This window comes from Carassius gibelio, chromosome A3 (genome assembly GCF_023724105.1).
Source record: "Carassius gibelio isolate Cgi1373 ecotype wild population from Czech Republic chromosome A3, carGib1.2-hapl.c, whole genome shotgun sequence".
In the NCBI taxonomy this organism is placed as follows: Eukaryota; Metazoa; Chordata; class Actinopteri; order Cypriniformes; family Cyprinidae; genus Carassius; species Carassius gibelio.
Window position 1 is genome coordinate 28193359 of NC_068373.1, and position 15373 is coordinate 28208731.

The window sequence follows — 15373 nt, forward strand, 5'->3', positions numbered from 1 at the left end:
TGTCTGATTGAGTTATTATTCAATTTTCAATCTAAAAGTAATAAATGCTCATAATAGCAATTTCGTGTCAAACATATCTTGATTGGTGTTGCTCATCATGAAACGAGCTGGCAGCATGCAAGAGATTGTGCTGGTTTGTAGTTAGATTTTGGATACCTCACGATATCTCTGTGGGTCACAATTCAGACCTGCTTATTATTTGCTGGCAAATAAACACATTATCACAACATGTAGTCAATATATAAACCAAAAATATATTTTTTAATTATGTAATAATTTAAAAATGATTAATCAAGTGTAATAATATAGGTCTGTGATTGTGGTAAACCTGACTTACTGCTTCTATTGCTTGAAGAATGTTCCTGTCTCGGTTAAATGGCTTGTAGAAGATTAATGATTCGCCAAAGGGAGTCACATACATGCTGATGTTATCACACCAAACCCCCTTTTTTTCTTTTTGTTGCTTTTTGTGATCACACAAGGTCCCTCCCTTATACAGCTGCTATAAATGTATGAGTGCAGGAGCTCAGAAGCTCAGAGAGAAAATGTCTGTTGTCGAGTCTCTGCTGCAGTTTTCCAGCACAGGTACATTACTGGGAGCTTTACTGTTGCTTCTGGGTTTGTATTTGCTTTCCTCTGGATCCAAATCTCAGAAAGAAGGGAAAGAGCCACCGGGACCCAAACCACTGCCGCTGTTGGGGAACCTCTTGAACCTTGACCTCACACGACCCTTTGACAGCTTTTGTGAGGTGAGAACTTGACACATTTAAACAGTAATAGCAGCCTAACCTTTTGAGATTTGTTTGTAAATGTCTTTCTTTGCATCCTCCAGCTCTCCAAAACTTACGGGAACATATTCCAAGTGTTTTTGGGTCCCCAAAAAACTGTGGTCCTAGTTGGATACAACACTGTCAAAGAAGCTCTAGTGAATCATGCAGAAGAGTTTGGCGACAGACATATTTCACCTAGTTTCAGGATGCTGAATGAGCATGGTAGGATGCTTTTTCTTTTTTTTTGACTCAGATGAACGTGCAAACTTTAAATGCTAGAAATTTCACAAGACAAACATGTTGCACAAGCTTTCAGACCTTCGTGGCCTCTCCAGGCTAATGAAATGTACTTAAATGCGTACATTGAATTACCCATGATATTAGCTTATTATGAGCATAGATACAACCAGCCACTGTAAAAATGAAAATCCTAAAAATGCTGTTATTACGGGACTGTTTGCTTGAAAGTGAATGTTGTCTTTAATCAAGGAGTATAAATGGGTTCTCATAAATAATTAGGGAAAATATGTTTTTACATATTTAAAGTAATATAAATTAATTTGCAAATAGATTAATCATTAATTAGCCTGCCATACAATGCTTTTAATAAATCTAACACTGTATTTGTGCTAAAGGTCCAAAGTTAGTGTACTCAATGCATAATCATTCACTAATAGTGTTGCTAATTGTGTTGATCAGGGATCATCTTTTCCAATGGAGAGAACTGGAAAGAAATGCGACGCTTCGCTCTCAGCAACCTTCGGGACTTTGGGATGGGCAAGAGAGGAAGTGAAGAGAAAATCATAGAGGAAATTCAGTATCTGAAAGGAGAGTTTGATAAGTTTGAAGGTACAAGCTGAGACACACACATGCAATCATGTTCTTAGTTCATAAGATCCATTGAGAGACAGTTTGTTGTTTCCTTTTCATAGGAAAACCCTTTGACACGACACGGCCTGTGAACTACGCTGTTTCAAACATCATCTCGTCTATCGTGTACGGCAGCAGATTTGAATACACTGACCCTCGATTCACTGAAATGGTCAACAGAGCAAATGAAAATGTTCGGGTTAGTGGATCAATTTCTATGTTGGTGAGTATAATAAATACTTTATGTTAACCAGAAACTGTATTTTGTCCACAGATACTACAAAATCAATTATCCAATCAAAATCAAGGCACCCATTTTGTAGAATGAACTTCTGAAAGTGCATCTCTAGATAACATTCTCTTGTATGTCCCCGATTGTCCATTTCTAGCTTTACAACATATTTCCATGGTTGGGTCCATTCCTGAAAGGCAAAAGGATTATTGTAAAAAATATGATCCAAAATAGAGAACAGGTGATGAAGTTGACCAAAGCACTTCTGGAGACTCTGAATCCACAAGACCGCAGAGGATTTGTCGACTCATTTCTCATCCGCAAACAAAACGACATGGTGCGTTTTCAATGATCCCCTTTACTGTAATAATCAGAATATTCAGGTGGCAGGTGAAAATTAGCAGTTTGCTCAAGATCTGAATATGTCTAGGTTTGGTTGAGTTTATTCCATAAAGCACTTGTCATTTTGAATAAGTCTGTTTTAGCTTATGGTGGTAAAGGGAATAAATATGCATTTTGTGGATTGCATTTGACAGAAATCTGGCAAGAAGGACTCATATTTTAATGAGAAGAATCTTATGGTGTCTGTGACAAATCTGTTTGTCGCTGGTACTGACACCACAGGAACGACTCTGCGCTGGGGTTTGATGCTTATGGCCAAATACCCTCATATACAGGGTAAAAACACAGTTATATGTAGAGTATTTCCTCAATGCTAAATTCAGTAAGAGATAAAAGCAACAAAACCTTTTTTCATTTGTTTGCAGATCGAGTTCAGGAGGAGATTGACAGAGTGATCGGTGGACGTCAGCCAGTGGTGGAAGACAGAAAGAAATTACCATATACAGATGCTGTGATTCATGAAACCCAGAGACTGGCAAACATAGTACCCTTGAATCTCCCTCATATGACCAGCTGTGATGTTACCTTCAATGGATACTTCATCAAGAAGGTCAGTCAGTAGAATAAATACATATAAAGTGTTACGTCCAGTGATGTAATCAGTTTTGTTATCTGTATTGTTGTATGGTTCTCTTGTTGTTTTCCTCTCGCTCTGTATTCACTGAGCTGTTAATAAAAAAAAATTTAACAGGGACCTTGTTGTTGTTGCTTTGCTGTGGCTGGGGCTAGGGTAATTGCTCCTCCCAAATCCTTAATATTGTTACGTTACCTTTAAACCCCTAGACCCATAAGACTAAACATATTTTGGGGGCTCGTCCGGGATCTTTAGGAAGTAAATATTTATTGTGCTTTTTGAAAAGCAGGATCACAGAATCTAGCAGAATTGGAATGTGTGTATCATCAAGGCTATACTGTTGAAAGTGAGCTTTGGTTCTCTCTTTTGTTGGTGAGGGCAGAGTAATGTGTAGTAATTGAATTTGACTTAATTCGTTTACGCTTGCACCTTCCACAGATGTTTTTAATCAATGGAAAAAAAGAGATTTGTTATTGATTGCTGATTTCTTTAATGTTACTGTACCTGGAGGTGCTAATAAGCAGGTGATTAAGGATGTGGTGTATACGGGTTAGTGACTAGAGGTATTTTTCCTGATGATTCACCGCCTGATGTGTCAAGGGAGGATGTAGCAGCAGGAGAAGCATCTGCATCTGGTCCATATCTCCCTACTGAATACCGACTAGATCCAATGATTGAGGTTAAGTTAAAAGAGCTTGGCTTGGAGTTGAAAAAACAAGAACATGACTTTAAAGTTGTACAACTCCATACTGTCGAAGTTGAGGCAGATCGGGATATTAGGCTTAAAACACTTGAGATTGAAGCTGAGAATCTGCGGAGGAAGTCTGTTCATCATGTTCCCCTTCCGTGCACAAGAGCTCCCTCTTCTCCAGCGTTTTGTGTTGCCCAGTTACAATCTAGCACCGTTAACTATGATTCAGTGGGTGATACCCAGTCAAAATTTGATGTTGCAAAGCATATAAAACTCATACTGCCTTTTAGAGAAGCTGAAGTAGATTCCTACTTCATCACTTCTGAACGCATCGCCATAAAGTTAGGGTGGCCGAAGGAGATGTGGGGTCTCCTCCTGCAATGTAACTTTATAGGTAAGGCACAGTAGGTCTGTTCTTCACTTCCGATTAAACAGTCTCTTGATTATGAGATGGTCAAAGCAGCAGTATTAAGAGCATATGAGTTGGTTCCTGAAGCCTACCGGCAGTGCTTCCAGAACTTGAAATCAGCCAAACAAACATATGTAGAGTTTGTGAGGGAGAATAAAACACTTTTTGAACAGTGGTACCTCGATAGTAAGGTGACGAGTTTTGAACAGTTGCAGGAGCTTATTCTATTCGAAGAATTAAAGTATAGTGCTCCTGAAGCCCTAGTTGTTCACTTAAATGAACAAAAGGTAGGCACACGCTCTGAGGCGGCACCCAAAAGGCAGTGTTCCCAGTTTCACGGCAGTCCAAACACCAGTATTTGAATGTTGAGCAATCGGGGAAGGAAACTTCCAGTGTTCAAAGGGAAGGGGCAGACAAGGGTCGTAAGGCTGATGTAAGGCGCTTCAGTAGTAAACGTGTATGTTTCTATTGTTTGGATTCAGGGCACCTGATTTCTGATTGTAAAGTGTGGAAGCAGAAGTATGCTGCTGGGAAATCTAAAAGTGTGGTGTTTGCTCAGGCCATTTCAACTCCATTCTCACCAGAAACTTACTCCAGTACAGATGTGTTGGTCTGGGGAATTGAATTGGGATGTGTAAGGGTGCCATTACACAGGGTTTATCTAAAGTCTGATTTGGTTACAGGTACAGTTCCTCTTGGTGTGCAAACTGAGCTGCCTGTGGATGGTGTGAGCCTTATTTTGGGGTATGACTTGGCGGGTGGTAAGGTCTTTCCATCTCCGGTTGTTGTAGATAAGACGGGTATGGATCCTGATGTTGCTGCTCATTTCCCTTCGGTGTTTCCTTCTTGTGCTGTAACTCGTGCACAGGCTCAGAATTGGGAAGAGACTGTGAACCTTGCTGACTCATTCCTGGGTCCAGCAAAAGATTCTCTGGAGTGTACCCTATTTATTAAACCTCCAGCCTCGTCTATTGATCCTGGAAACCCTAATTCAGAAGCAGTAGATCTGAAATTCGACAAAGATTACCTAATTGCTGCCCAAAGATCTGACCTATCTCTAGCACCCTGTGTTGAGGCAGCTGTTCCGTTGGATGGTTCATGCAGTGCTAGAATAGCTTTCTTCTGGGAAGATGGGGGCAATTAATGCGTCATTGGAGGCCAGGCAAAGTTGATGATGCTTTAGCTGTCTATCAAATAGTCTTACCCTCTGATTATCATCCTCAAGTATTGCAGCTTGCCCATGAGCATCCCCTCCCTGGCCACCTTGGGGTTAATAAAACCTATAACGTATATTTCTTCTGGCTTGGATTGAAATCTAGTGTATCCAGATTTTGCAAATGCTACCATGTTTGCCAACTGGCAGGTAAGCTGAATCAGACCATTCCATCTGGCCCACTACATCCGATTCCAGTCGGGAGAGAGCCCTTTGAGCGTTTAATTTTGGATTGCGTTGGGCCACTTCCAAAATCCTAATTGGGGCACCAATATGTTTTAACTCTGGTGTGTGCTGCAACTCAGTTCCCAGAAGCCATGCCACTCCACACTCTTAAAGCCCAGGCCATTGTGAAGGAAATAGTTAAGTTCTGTTCAACATTTAGATTACCTAAAGCTATCCACACAGATTGTGGTACTAGCTTCACTTCCAAGCTGTTCTCTCAAGTGTTAAAAGAGTTAGGAGTTGATCATCAGATCTCCAGTGCATAACATCCAGAGTCCCAGGGGGCACTAGAGCGCTTTTTCCCTCAAAAAAATGCTATGTTCATATTGTTTAAGTACTAATAGGGACTGGGCTGAAGGTGTACCATTATTAATGTTTGCAATCAGGGAAACTGTACAGGAGTCATTGGGTTTTAGTCCTGCAGAGCTGGTGTTCGGGCACACTGTCCGGAGGCCCTTAAAATTGCGGAGTGAGCAGTTGTTGTCCAAACATCCTGTGTCTAGCAACATTATGGACTATGTAAGTGCTTTCCGGGAACGCCTCCATAAAGGTTGTGAGGTGGCAAAAGCTCATTTGGTGACTGCACAGTCCAAGATGAAGTTGCATTACAACAAAACCAGTGTAAAACGTGTCTTTCAACCTGGTGATTTAGTTTTAGTTTTGGTTCCTGTTCCAGACTCAGCACTGCAGGCTAAGTTTGCAGGCCATTATGCTGTTGATAAGAGACTCTATGACACCGATTAAGTGATCTCAACTCCAGATCATAGGAGAAAGAGTTGAGTGTGTTATCTGAACATGTTAAAGACTTATGTCACCAAAGAAACCTCCAAAGCTTGTGTTGACAATGTTACACCTGAAGTTGCTGCTACTGTGCTGTCTGCAGCATATTCTCCTGTGGAGGATAACCTGGTTGTACATAAAGACCGAATGTCTTGTAGACGTCTAAACAATTTGGTGGTCCTGAATGACTTGGATGCATATCTTGCTCATTTGCCAAATGACCAGCGAACAGATATCATTGAGTTAATGAGTAGATATCCTACCCTGTTATCAGATATGCCCAGCAAGACTACCGTACTCATGCATGATATTGATGTAGGTAGCTCTGCTCCTATAAAACAACACCCCTACTGTGTAAACCCTCTTAAACGGGAGATAATGAAGTAAGAAGTTGAATACCTGCTGCAACATGGTTTTTGCTAAGCCTATCCAGATCCCCTGAAGTTCCACGTGCTTAATCGTTCCAAAGTGTAACTCAACCCATCGTTTTTGTACTGACTACCACAAAGTGAATAGTATCACCAAGCCTGACTCTTTTCCTCTTCCACGAATAGAGGATTGTGTTGATCGAGCTGGTTCTGCTTGCTACGTCACCAAGTTAGATCTCCTAAAAGGTTTCCCCAGTGCTCTGTTATGACTTTTGGAATGCGAAATGAACCTGCGACCTTCCAGGGCTTAATGCAACAGGTACTGTCAGGAGTAACCAATTGCGAGGCCTACTTGCATATTGTGGTGGTCTATTCTGCTAGTTGGGAAAACCACCTGAATAGTCTAAATCAGTGATCCTCAAATCTGGCTCGCGAGATCCACTTTCCGGCGAAGTTTAGCTCTAACCCTAATCAAACACACATGAGTTTGCTAATCAGTGTCTTCAGGATCATTAGAAAATCACAGGCAGGTGTGTTTAATTGGAGTCGGAGCTAAACTCTGCAGGAAACTGGATCTCGCGAGCCAGATTTGAGGATCACTGGTCTAAATCAAGTTTTCTGTAGGTTATCTTGGGCATCATTGATATTGAACTAGACTAAGTGTGGCTTTGGTAAGGCCATAGTTACTTACCTTGGTAAGAAGGTTGGCCAAGGGCAGGTGAGGCCAATTGAGGAAAAGGTTGCTGCCATACTTATTTTCCCCACTCCTACTAACAAAAGAAAATTGATAAGATCTTTAGGTATGGCTGGTTACTACAAGGGGTTTTGTAAAAAATTTGCTTCTATAGTTGCTCCGTTGACAGATCTACTTAGTACCTCTAGGAAATTTGTGTGGAGTCCAACATGTAACTGTGCATTCAGTGCTGCTAAAGACTTGTTGTGCCATGCCCCCGTTCTTTCTGTTCCAAATTTTAGGTTGCCCTTCAAATTGCAGGTGGATGCTAGTTCCTCTCGGGCAGGGGCTGTATTACTGCAAGAAGATGTAACTGGTGTAGAACATCCTGTGAGTTATTTCTCCAAGAAATTTATCAAGTGTCAACAACTGTACAGTACAACTGAGAAAGAGGCCTTGGCCTTACTGTCAGCATTGCAACACTTTGAGGTCTACCTGGGGGGTAGTTGTACTCCAGTGGTAGTCTACACTGATCATAATCCCCTAGTATTCCTGGGGAGAATGTGCAACTGACGGTAGCTGATTGCCTTTTTCGACTGAATCTACTTACCAACTGAAGGAGAAGCAGTATAAAAGCTGAGCAGGAACTAAAGAAGATGAAAACTTTTCTCCAGAGCATGCCCTTTGTCCAGCCTGGCCTAGTGCAGTTTGTTGAAGCCTTTCTTCATTAATCTGAAGTACTGTTGACTTACTCTGTTGTTTGATTCTTACCCTTATTGGAAGCTGTAGTGAGGTTGGTGCCTTTTTCTTTTGTCCTGTACATGTTTTTCTCCTGGTTTGAGGATTAGATAGGCAGTGAGTTTATAACTTTGTTGTTGATTTTATTTTCATTTGACAGGTTTAGAAAGAATCTAATCCCCAGAATAGACACACTGTTATTTTGGCATTGTTTCCCCTCCTGAAGTTTTGCTTCCCTCTTAATTTTATATTTCTTTGAGAATTGTTTACTCCCAGCATTCACTGAGCTGTTAATAAAACCTTTTTAACAGTGACCTTGTTGTTGTTGTTGTTGCTATGCTGTGGCAGGGGCTCGGGTAAATGCTCTTCCCAAATCCTTAATATTGTTACATTACCTTTTAAACCCATAGACCCATAAAACGTAACAAAAGCCAAGAGAAGATACCATGTGCATCTTGAATATTTGATCTTTTCTCTCCGTTTTTTAGGGCACCACTGTAGTTCCTCTGCTGACGTCTGTTTTGAAGGATCCAACCGAATGGGAAAAACCAAACAGTTTTTACCCAGAACACTTCCTTGATGAGAAGGGCCAGCTTGTGAAAAGAGATGCTTTCATGCCCTTTTCTGCAGGTACTATTTTTTTTAATCTAATATCCGCATTAAATAAAAAAGCCAAATGAAAAAAAAAAGATCAGCAGACTGGCTCTGACTTTCAGCAACTAGCTCTGACTTCTCCAGACTACAAATCTAGCGAAAGCATATTCTGGCTTTGTAAAATTTTGCAGGTCAAAAATTTTGCAGGTCATTTCAATAGGGATCCACATGATTCCATGCAGTTGTCCATGCTTTAATTTTAGCCCATATGTTGAAAACGGCTCCTGTTAATATTTTTTGTCACATTGCATTATTATGTTAGAATGCTGAGGTGTTTTGTTGCTGTTACAGAGTGCTATGCAGCTCTCATTAGCTGTGTTCCAAAACCTAGTGTGCTGCCTAAATAGACAGCATTTCAAGCCCAACAGACCATACAACTGACTCACTCTCTCACACAGGCCGCAGGATGTGTCTTGGGGAGAGTTTGGCCAGGATGGAGCTCTTCCTGTTCTTCACTTCCCTCCTTCAGAGCTACCGCTTCACAACTGCACCTGGAGTGTCTGGAGATGAGCTGGATCTCAAAGGAGTAGTCGGAATAACGTTGAATCCGTCTCCACACAAGCTGTGTGCGATCAGACGCTCCTGAATGATGAAAATATCATTTTCAAAGAAAAAAAGACCAAACATCTCCGTTCCTTTCAGTATGAGTTGGATGATTTCTTCTTTTGAGTAAATGTATATGTTGTGAGTTTGTATGGGTAAGGAAGAGGACAAGGGGTCGGCTGGACTGCTGACGTATATTTATTAACTGAAATTAAACAAACGTTTTCAAACACCATATGGTGACTTCTATTTTGCTGCGTTCACTCTGTGCTTTCCGGCTTCCGGTTTCCGGTTTCGACTCCCGTCAGCAGTCCCGCTCTCTCTCACTTGCTTCCGTCTCTCCTGGCGTTTTATACCCGCTCCACGCCAATTACTAGAACAAGAAACAGGTGATAATAATTTCTGCCCAAACCACTCACTTACCGCTCGTCTCCTGATCCTCTCTCCCGCTGCAAACTTCGCTAAACCACGCCCCCCCTGCCACATACCCCCACCGCCCGACTCAGGCCGGGGAGCCGTCCGGCCTGCAGCCCATCCCCCCCCCCCCCCATTCCTGGAGAGGAAGTCAGCCACCGCCATCTGAACACCCGGCCTGTGGATCACCTTGAATTTAAAAGGCTGAAGAGCTAGATACCAACGAGTGATCCGCGCGTTGGTATCCTTCATGCGGTGGAGCCACTGCAGCGGAGCGTGGTCCGAATAGAGGGTGAACTCCCGTCCCAGGAGATAATAGCGGAGGGTGAGGACGGCCCACCTGATGGCCAGGCATTCTTTTTCAATGGTGCTGTACTTAGCCTCTCTCTTTGAGAGCTTGCGGCTAATGTACAGCACCGGCCGTTCCTCCCCCTCTATCTCCTGGGACAGGACCGCCCCTAGCCCCCTGTCCGAAGCGTCTGTCTGCAACAGAAAAGGGAGAGAAAAGTCAGGAGAGTGTAATAACGGCCCGCCACATAGAGCAGCCTTGACCTGGGTAAAAGCCTGCTGACACGGCTCCGTCCACTGGACCGTATCTGGCACCTCCTTTTTAGTGAGGTCAGTCAAGGGGCTGGTGAGGTCCGAATAATTAGGAATAAACCGCCTATAATATCCCGCCAGCCCCAAGAACTGCCTCACCTCCTTTTTGGTCTTGGGACGTGGGCAGGTCGCAATAGCGGCTGTCTTATCAATTTGGGGACGCACCTGTCCATGCCCCAAGTGGAAGCCCAGATACCTTACTTCCACTCGCCCAATCGCACACTTCTTTGGGTTGGCCGTGAGGCCCGCTCCTCTCAGCGACCTCAGAACAGCCCTCAGATGCTGCATATGCCGTTGCCAATCATTACTGAATATAATGATATCATCCAGGTAGGCAGCCGCATATGCAGCATGGGGCCGCAAGATTCTATCCATGAGGCGCTGAAAGGTTGCAGGCGCCCCGAACAAGCCAAAGGGAAGGGTAACAAATTGGTGTAAACCAAACGGCGTTGTGAAAGCAGTTTTTTCGCGGGATAATGGAGACAAGGGGATCTGCCAATAACCCTTCATTAAGTAAAATGTCGAATAAAAGCGAGCCGTGCCTAACCGATCAAGCAACTCGTCAACCCGTGGCATTGAATACGCGTCGAACTTCGACACAGCATTCACCTTGCGATAATCCACACAGAACCGGACTGAGCCATCCGTTTTCGGAACTAAAACTATCGGGCTCGCCCAGTTACTGTTGGATTCTTCTATTACCCCCATGTCAAGCATAGCGCCTAATTCAGCCTGAACTACTTTTTTCTTGTGCTCAGGTAAGCGATACGGCCGGCTGCGAACTACCACGCCCGGCTCGGTCTCGATATGGTGCTGAATTAGGTTAGTGCGGCCCGGTAGGGTCCAAGATCCTCGACTTGGCGTGCGACCTCAAACGGCCCCTGCCACTTAGCCAATAATTTAGAGCTCGACGTTGGGAGTAATACAAGTACTTTCTCTCCCGGTGCAAATTTGCGTAAGCTAGTTCCCCTGTTATACAGCCGACTCTGGCGGTCCTGGGCTTGTAACAAATTCTCCCTTGATAGCCGCCCCAATGTGTGGAGTTTTGTTCTCAAGTCCAGTACGTATTGAATTTAGTTTTTGCCCTGAGATGGTCCCTCCTCCCAAGTTTCTCTCAGAACGTCCAGCACCCCCCGGGGCTGGCGTCCATAGAGAAGCTCGAAGGGGGAAAACCCCGTGGAGGCTTGTGGGACCTCTCGCACAGCGAATAACAAGGGCTCTAGCCACCTATCCCAATTTTTGGCGTCTTCCTGAACGAACTTACGGATCATGGATTTAAGAGTGCGATTAAATCGTTCGACCAGGCCGTCCGTTTGTGGGTGATAGACGCTTGTTCGAATCGACTTAATGCCCAACAATCCGTATAGTTCGCGTAGCGTACGTGACATAAACGCCATGCCTTGATCAGTAAGGATTTCTTTCGGAACCCCCACCCGGGAGATAAGACGAAACAGGGCATCCGCAACACTTTTAGCGGAAATGTTGCGGAGGGCCACTGCTTCAGGATATCATGTTGCATAATCAACTATGACTAATGCAAAGTGATGTCCTCGTGCCGATCGCTCTAATGGCCCGATGAGGTCCATACCAATTCTTTCGAAGGGGGCCTGCATTAATGGGAGAGGGCGCAACGGCGCTTTTGGGGCGGCCGGTGGGTTCACCAACTGACATTCCGGACAAGACGCGCACCACCTGCACACGTTGTCATGAATGCCCGGCCAGAAGAATCGGGTCATGAGGCGATTTAGTGTGGCTGCCTGTCCCAAATGGCCCGCCATAGGATTAGAATGAGCCGCATGGAAAAGCATTTCCCTGCGGCTCTTTGGAACTAACAACTGGGTTGTATTTACTTTTGTCTGAGCGTCTTGGGTCCTTCGATACAACCGGTCTTTTAAAATGGCAAAATAGGGATAGGAGAGCGGAAGGGCTGGTCGGAGAGGCTGGCCATCGATGGTGCGGACCTGCTGGAACGCATGTTTTAGCGTCTCATCCTGAGACTGCTCCAGGGGAAAGTCATCGTGGTCCGAGAGAATTAGTCTCCCGATTCCACTCGGTTCCCCTGAAGCCGGCCTCAGCGGTCCTGGCTCAGTTTCCCCCACCTGCACCCGCGCGGTCCCCTTCCGTGCCATATTTCCCCAAGAGGCATCCGCACATAACGACCTCAATAAGACTGTAAACGCGGGCCAATTCGTCCCCAAAATTACGGGATGCCGGAGGTGGGGACTAACCGCCACCTCCACACTATGTTTTTGTCCCCGAAATTGAATCAAAATTGGGACAACCGGATATTCCACCACATCCCCGCGTACACACCGCACCTTAACCACGCGGCTTGTATCCAATGCCCCCGGTTGAACCAGGCTTTGATGGATTGAGGTTTGGTTGCATCCTGAATCCACCAAGGCCGGGTATGTACCCCCCTTGATACTCACGGGAATTTGGTACTCGCCAGCCTGACCGGGGGTGGCCCGTGGGTCGTCCGGGACCCGGACCATCATCTCCACCTCCATCACTGGACACCTGTCCACGAAATGCTCCGGGTCCCCGCAACGCCAACAGGCCAGCCCAGACCTACCCGCCGCCCCAATGGCAGGGAGTGGAGAGGGGAATTGGCGTGGAGAGAGCGGAGAGACGGAATTACTGTCCCCTCCCGCAGCCCCGAGGCCCGCCCCCCTGGGCGGGGCCCTTGTATACACGAAGCGGCCTTGGTCTGTCCCGCTCCGCCCCCGGGGTGGGACACGAGGAGGGCCAGATGGACGGGACCTAGGGAGAGGGACAGGGCGAGAGAGAGAAGGGGGAGAGAGAGAAGGGGAGAGAGAGTTAGTAGGTGGGGGTGTGCCGACCCCTGGGCACGCCACCATGTGGTCCTCCGCCAGGTGGATTGCCGATTTCAGCGACGCGGGGCGGTGGCACTGGACCCACTCGGCCGTCTTCTTGGAGAGCCGAGTGATGAACTGCTCCAGCACCAACAGATCGATGACACGCTCCACGTCGCTTCCCTCGGCCAGTAGCCACTTGCGTCAGGAGTCCCGGAGCTGTTGAGCCAACGCGAAGGGTCGGCCGGCCTCGCCCAAGTCCAGGGAGCGGAAGCGTTGCCGGTGTTGTTCGGGTGATCGGCCGACCCGCTGGAGGATGGCCCTCTTCAGATCGTCAAAGACCAGGAGGTTCACCTCTGGCAGTTGTTGTGCGCCCACCTGGGCCTCGCCGGAGAGCAGGGGAATAAGGCGCACCGGCCACTGCTCACGGGGCCACCCACAGGCCTCAGCCGCCTTTTCAAAAAGTTCCAGGAAGGCCTCCGGAACATCCTGGGCCCCCATCTTGTGCAGTGGCAGGTGCATGGCGGGCGGCCCGGCGGCCTCAGCGCGAACCTCCCGATCGAACCAGCCCCGGAACCTCTCGCGGTCCTCTTGCTGGGCCTGGACGATGGCCTGGAACCGTCGCTCCTGGTCGGTCCTCAGACCCAGCAGCGCCTGGTGTTGCTCGCGGTGGAGGACCGCGAGGGAAGAAATGATGTCCGCAAGCGTCGTGGAGGACGGGCTTTGCATGCCGGCGGCGTCGGTCCGTCTTCCTTCCCGGGATTCGGCACCAGTGTTGTGAGTTCGTATGGGTAAGGAAGAGGACAAGGGGTCGGCTGGACTGCTGACGTATATTTATTAACTGAAATTAAACAAACGTTTTCAAACACCATATGGTGACTTCTATTTTGCTGCGTTCACTCGGTGCTTTCGCTTTCCGGCTTCCGGTTTCCGGCTTCCGGTTTCCGGTTTCGACTCCCGTCAGCAGTCCCACTCTCTCTCACTTGCTTCCGTCTCTCCTGGCGTTTTATACCCGCTCCACGCCAATTACTAGAACAAGAAACAGGTGATAATAATTTCTGCCCAAACCACTCACTTACCGATCGTCTCCTGATCCTCTCTCCCGCTGCAAACTTCGCTAAACCATGCCCCCCCGCCACAGTATATATGTAATAAAATATACGTCATATAAAAAAGGTTGTTTCAGTTCTATAGTAACAAAACATTTTGAGGCTATTTGCCAGATTATTATTCACTGAATGCTTATCTGGATAACCTCTAGCGAAGCATAAGTGCTCTTTCACAGAGCATGTGCAGAAATCAGACTGCTACTTTGTGTCATTATTGTGAAATATTCTAATTTGTTTATGCCATAATTATGACTTTTATACAGTCATCAAGTAGCTTTTTGGAATAAACAAAACAATTTTACGAAGGAATGAAAAATTATTCACTTATTTATATAGCTTGTTGAACCAGCTTTGTTGATAATTCAAGGGCTGCACAGGGATTGAAAATCTCGCAGGAGCAGTTGGAATGGACGATCAAAAAATGTGGCGAGGGTCCCCTCATCCCGAGGTACATAAACAGGTGTTTACACAGTGTTTAGTTGCACACCGATTACATTACTTTCCTCTACTGTTATTTAGTTTTTCATAGAAATAGAAATCAAATTAACTGCAGCATCTACACTGCTCATACAGCCATACTTGCCAGGTGTGACAAAACTAGCCCATACCAGTCAAAAACAGCCCAAAAGTAGCGCAATGACCATCTCAAATATAAAAACTCTAAATATGTAACTTCCATAGCCTAAGACATATTTTAAGATCACTGTCATGTATATCATAAACACAGCTCAAAGGCTCCCTACTATAGTGGCCCTCCTTCACAAAACTTAATATCTATCAGTTTATCATACGTAGAATGCAAAATGTTTCATGGCAAACCTATATCCATACATGAGCTGCAGGAGTCAGATTTGACTTCTCACTTATAAACATTTCTCTCATCTCACATTGTGACCTTAAAGGATGTAATCATGTCCTTAGCCAGGGTTTGAAAATTAGTGAGGTCTGGGGTGGGGTTAAGAATTGTGCTATAATGACCCCTATTAAATACAGCTCATTATACACTAAATGCTTTAAAAGAGAGACTCGTAAATGTTTGTGAAAGATGTTTTCTCTGTTTTGGAGGTGTGAAATTATACCATATTCACTGTATCAAAATTGGTTAATACTTTAGGGTGAATAATTTTTATCATAGTTTCATATTCATGCAACAACACATATTACTGTATCAGTTTTCAGTACTATCTAAACTTAATTATACATGCAGACACTCACATGAGGAGTTTTAAACAACAGATTAGTCATCCAGAGAACAAAGTTTATTTTTGAACATAAAACATTTACAAAGGTCC

The 15373-nt window shown here is 45.2% G+C and overlaps 1 protein-coding gene across 1 annotated transcript; it reads left to right on the forward strand.

The window, feature by feature from the left end:
* Positions 1-517: 517 nt before the first annotated feature.
* On the forward strand, positions 518-9377 carry LOC127955686 (cytochrome P450 2K1-like). The gene is made up of 9 exons (XM_052553479.1): positions 518-749; positions 833-992; positions 1470-1619; positions 1703-1863; positions 2030-2209; positions 2409-2550; positions 2640-2824; positions 8434-8575; positions 8998-9377. The coding sequence occupies exons 1-9, from the start codon at positions 546-548 to the stop codon at positions 9183-9185; spliced, it is 1512 nt and encodes a 503-aa protein (XP_052409439.1). The 5' UTR covers positions 518-545; the 3' UTR covers positions 9186-9377.
* The last annotated feature ends 5996 nt before the right edge of the window (positions 9378-15373 follow it).

Excerpts from the sequence above, each read along its gene's own strand:
- LOC127955686 (XM_052553479.1), top strand. The coding sequence starts at position 546 with ATGTCTGTTGTCGAGTCTCTGCTGCAGTTTTCCAGCACAGGTACATTA. Across the intron at positions 1,620-1,702 it reads AGAGTTTGATAAGTTTGAAG|GAAAACCCTTTGACACGACA; the intron begins GTACAAGCTGAG and ends TCCTTTTCATAG. Across the intron at positions 2,210-2,408 it reads TCCGCAAACAAAACGACATG|AAATCTGGCAAGAAGGACTC; the intron begins GTGCGTTTTCAA and ends TGCATTTGACAG.